The sequence below is a fragment of the Mangifera indica genome, unplaced genomic scaffold, assembly GCF_011075055.1.
Source record: "Mangifera indica cultivar Alphonso unplaced genomic scaffold, CATAS_Mindica_2.1 Un_0047, whole genome shotgun sequence".
NCBI classification, from domain to species: domain Eukaryota; kingdom Viridiplantae; phylum Streptophyta; class Magnoliopsida; order Sapindales; family Anacardiaceae; genus Mangifera; species Mangifera indica.
This window is the reverse complement of record NW_025401139.1, coordinates 1,871-6,694: the sequence shown is the minus strand read 5'-3', so window position 1 is coordinate 6,694 and position 4,824 is coordinate 1,871. Positions and strand designations below refer to the sequence as shown.

Here is a 4,824-nt window from a genome sequence, read left to right as displayed (position 1 = left end):
TGCAAAAAGTTTTGAATGTATACGTTAACTTTTCCTATGATAAGAAAAAAAAAATCTTCATATCACCTGATTTAGAAGCCAAAATTCCTAAAGTTGTCTCCCTTGTCTTCAACAATAAAATTTAAAATTAGCAAAAATTGCAACTAAATGAAGGGGCAGACTCAACCCAGTAGCTAAGCAGACAGCTGTTAAGTAAGCCTCCAAGTTACTGAAGCTATATATTGATTCACTCTCGCTGAGCCGCATTACAAAAAATCAACACAAATTTTCATGGTCTTTACCAGAGTTGTTAACACACCCGCAAATGCCACATGTAAGTTTCTGGTTGTTCAAATTTCAAACATGTTTTTTATCCAAATTAGCTGCAGCCACACGTTGTCGTTTCTTCCAATCTGGAACTCTACCTGGGAATGCCCACATCAAAACTTTTTCCCATGAATAGCAACTCAAAAACATGAGAGAAGCCCAAATCACAAGTTTATCCCTCAATCCCCGTGGCAATGGCAGCAACTTAAAACAATCATTTAAGTCCCTAAATACGTCAGATGTAATGACTGTGAAGAAACCCACGGAGGTGATCAGAGGACACAAAAATGGTTTGTTTTCAGAGATGCTCTGGTTGGAAGGACGACCCATGTAGTTTACAGCAAAAGTGGCCACCTGGAGCATCATGCTTACCATGTATGAAACCGACCGTATTCACAAGATTGCGATAAAAATCTGAGTCTGGTTCAATGCACTCATCCGGCATGTAGTTCTCTGCCTCTTTCACACAAGACATCAGGAAAAGCAAGTGAATTGCAAACTGTCCCATGAGCGAAAGGAAAACATATAGGCAGAATATATTAGGATGCGGCCGTGCAGCTGACAGAGTAGGAAGAGGCCGGGCATGTGATATGAATAGGAATAAGGCAGCTGTAAAGATACCACTGATTGTAGCCTGGACATCCCCAAGCTTAACACCATCCAAATGCATAACACTCAACACATATGCTGTAGCAAGGCAATTTAGGCCAAGTATTTTGAACATCTAAAGGGCTGTCACAAGAGCACTGCGTCCCTGACGAATTATGTCTATTGTTGGTGCAACTGATGCATGCTTTGCTGTAAATGGTGATGCCATAGAGGCATCCCAGAGCTTGACAACAGGAGCAGAATGAGATCACCCTCAGTCATCTCATCAATCTGCATCTTCATCTTCTGTCGTTGCATCGCAACAGCCGCCTGATGGCGGTTACCAAAAGTGTGGCTGGTGGAAGAGCCTTCTTCATTCTGAGTGATAGGTTTGCCGGCAGCATCTGATGCAGACTTAGATTTCTGTGATTTACCTGACTTTGTCTTTTCTTCTTTAGATGTTCCTGATGATGAGGCTTTGTTTTGAGTTAGAGGCAAGGCATTCAAGAAAGCAACTCCAACATGTGCTTGAACAAAGAAAGTGTTAGATGTCTACTGCTGCAATCTCGTAGGACAGCAAAGCAAAAAAGTCAACACCACAAGTCTCTGATCATCATGCCCAGAAACAACACAAGAGAATGCGCTCTGTACCACAATATTGACACGTTCCATTTCAATTTCATCAGAAACAATCAGAGAAAGATCCTGTCTGAGCTTTCTTTTATCTTCTCTTCTTAATAGTATGCAGTAAAAATTTAATAACAAGCTTACTAGTCCTAGACCTAAACAAGGCTGATTCAAATAAATTCAGAACATTTGAGAGAGGAGGGGAGGGAGGCGTGATGGGCCTGTGTAAATAAGCAGCTATAATTAACAGATTGGCCAAGAGTCATCTCTGAATAAAAATGTTACTCAAATGTTCACAGAACATGGCATGGGCGCATGTACCACAAGACAGCTCTAGACAAAAAGAAAATATTACTCTAGGTAGAGCAGAATGGTGCAGAAATACTTCACCTTACCCTCAACTGATAATTCAGCTTTGTACGAGATATTTTTTTAAAAATACTGCTATGAGATATGCCGACGATTAGGTTAGAAACTTACCTGGCAATGAAGTGATATTTTACTAGATTCGGAAGGAAAAGCAAATTTATCTTTGATTTCGGTAACTATAAATCCATGGCATTTCAAAAGATAGACCAATAAACTGAAACACAGCACTCATAGCAATGGACTTATCAGAGTTGACATATACAGACATTAACACATAAATTTACATCTTCAAATCAACAGTACCTGCTTCAGCGCCCCAACGTCATTACTACCATCCCCACACTTTAATGTCATCCTTCCCACCGTTTTAAAAGTAGTCAAAATTAGTTCTTTTTGCTCAGGAGCAACTCTCGCAAAAACCTGTACAATTATAGTATACATTCTACCCAAATGAAACTATCGTCGTAAATATATTTTAACAGATAGCATCATTATAAAACCTTCATGTAAGGAATGACTCGTAGAACAGCAGAAGTCTGTTGTAACATTTCAATGCAGTCGCCTCCAATACAGAGATCATGAGTCTCTGATAAAGCTTCAACCTCTTTCTTACTGGAAGCAAATTGCGTACATTATCACTTTCCTCAGTTGATATATGAAGGCTATTTCAATTATACTTTAATATAAAAAGCTTTAAAATGAATTTATATAAATAAGTTCATTAGTAAATAAACATAAGTATAAAAGTCATGGTTAATTAGATAATTGATATTAACACTATACATACTTACATAGTTTCTCTTATCATAAAACTATCATTGTAAGGTACCCTAAATGAACTCGTTCAACATTATGATAGACAAACCCCGTTTGCGTCTAACAAGTGTATTAAATAACTCTGCAATATTAGTTGTCATCATGTTATACTTGTTACTTAGAAAATGTGTCTTCTCTATTGCTAATACCCCACCTCACATAGCTAATCCTCTACTTTAAGATGCATTTTATCAATAAATCTCATCATGACCTCAAAATTTGTCTTTGTATGGGCCTTCACTATTTTCCAGTATAAACAAGGAACCTGTGAGCTACGCTTGTATTTTGATCGCATTTTACAAAAAAGATGATGACAATAATATCCATGTTGTACATTTGGAAATACCTTAGCCATTGTAGAGTATATAATATAATATTGATCTAAGGTTATTGCCAACTCAGGTATTTCACTGATGCAATTTTTAAGCTTTGTCAAAAAGTGATACAATGTTGGATGATCTTCCTTTTTTCCTGTGCCAAAAGCTATTAGGTAGATATGGTTATTACCATCCAAGGCCACGACAAGAAATAAATGTCAAGGATATTGACCATTGAAGAATACTACGTTAATGCAAATAACCAATCGAAAATATTATTGAAATGCACGAATAGAACAACCCAATGCCATGAAAAAGTACTGAAAATGATACTCCTCTACTGTTTGTATATGCGTCATGGTATCTGAATTAGCATGCTCTAAATTGTAGCAATAATTTGATAAAAACATAAATAACTCTTCTAGTAAGGCCCTTAATAATTGTATTACCTAATTATTTGTCTGTCAAGCTTATGAATATGATTTATTAATTTTATACCTATAGGAGATTCGATAATAATTTTTTTAGGTCAATAAATACGATTAATCAACATGAACTTCAACTTTATTAATTAACCAAAAGCTTTAACCCCAACTTACCTATGTATGATTTTATTTGATCTCTTGAACATATGTGTCTGAGATTTATAGAATAGATTTGAAATAAGTCACTAGGTTTTATCCTTCTTTCTGATAGATACCATTTGCATTTCTCATCAATGCACTTGATCTTCCATTTCTCCATTTCTAACTTGGGCACTTTGTATTGAAACCCTTTCTCCAATGCAAATTAAGTTATTGCATCTTTTAAGTGTTTTTTATCCTTAAAAATGTTACTAATTTTTACAACATTTTCCTTTGCACTGATCATGCACCATTTGATGTTGTTGAGGGGTGTGGAGGAAAATTGGGTAGTCACTGAAATGGATCAATGGGGATATTATCAACAAATAGGCTAACATAATTCCTGCCACTTTGAAGAGGATCTTCAAGCTGGAGACTACTAATATCATAATTAATAGGTGATGTATCCTCTCGGTCCAGCTCATTAAGAGGAACATAAACTATTTCATTCCCATCAAAATCACCCTAATCTGATACATTCTCTTTGCCTCTACGAACCCATTTTGCAATAATATAGAATGTATCATTATGAAAATTAGTCAAGTCTTCTCCATCAGATTCTTTTTCAAATTCACTATCATTATTATCACTTATTTCTTCTATTCCTTGTATTTCAATGGTGGTACATGTAATAAAAACTATAATACATTCTGGGAAGTATTTTGACATGTCAATAAAACCCTCTATATCATTATCATTTTTTTATTTTTAGCTTGATATGTTTTGGTTTCATGCATAGCTAAATATTATTCCAGATCAAATCAATACCACATTTTTACTCAATAACTAAATAGATCCCTTAAGTATTATTCTGGGTGGAATTTTAACCATTATTTTATAACCTCCAATGTATTTCATTATATTCTAATTACGTTGAATCCATTTTCATCAAAATGAACAACAATATAACCCACTATTTCAATAATCAATCTTATAATAAATAATATTAGTAAAAAGAAAAAACTATTTATCAGAAAAATCCACATTAATATTACCAATATCAAATAGTCCCCCTCTATTTTCTTACTATTTTTTAACGCCCTCAAATATTATCAACTATCAAAATGCCCTGTCTAATTCTCTTACATTTCAATTAACACTCTCCTACATTTTAGTTAACACTCACAAACATTGTCTGATATCAAAATGTTGATATCAAAATGTCTTTTTCATATATT

At 34.8% G+C, this 4,824-nt stretch overlaps 1 protein-coding gene across 1 annotated transcript; it reads right to left on the bottom strand.

Moving 5' to 3' along the window:
• Nucleotides 1-336: 336 nt before the first annotated feature.
• Nucleotides 337-3,767, bottom strand: LOC123206736 (probable manganese-transporting ATPase PDR2). The gene is made up of 8 exons (XM_044623958.1): nucleotides 3,724-3,767; nucleotides 2,391-2,502; nucleotides 2,194-2,310; nucleotides 2,002-2,066; nucleotides 1,546-1,627; nucleotides 1,167-1,446; nucleotides 646-993; nucleotides 337-554 (listed from the first exon to the last, which is right to left on the bottom strand). Exons 1-8 carry the CDS (start codon nucleotides 3,765-3,767, stop codon nucleotides 337-339), a joined length of 1,266 nt encoding a protein of 421 aa, XP_044479893.1.
• Between the last annotated feature and the right edge of the window lie 1,057 nt (nucleotides 3,768-4,824).

What these genes read in the sequence shown, in the direction of transcription:
- LOC123206736 (XM_044623958.1), bottom strand. Translation starts at nt 3,767, where the DNA reads ATGGAGAAATGGAAGATCAAGTGCATTGATGAGAAATGCAAATG. An exon ending in ACGTTGGGGCGCTGAAGCAG is followed by an intron (nt 2,067 to 2,193) that starts GTACTGTTGATT and finishes ATGGATTTATAG; the next exon opens with TTACCGAAATCAAAGATAAA. An exon ending in GATTGATGAGATGACTGAGG is followed by an intron (nt 994 to 1,166) that starts GTGATCTCATTC and finishes GCCTTGCTACAG; the next exon opens with CATATGTGTTGAGTGTTATG.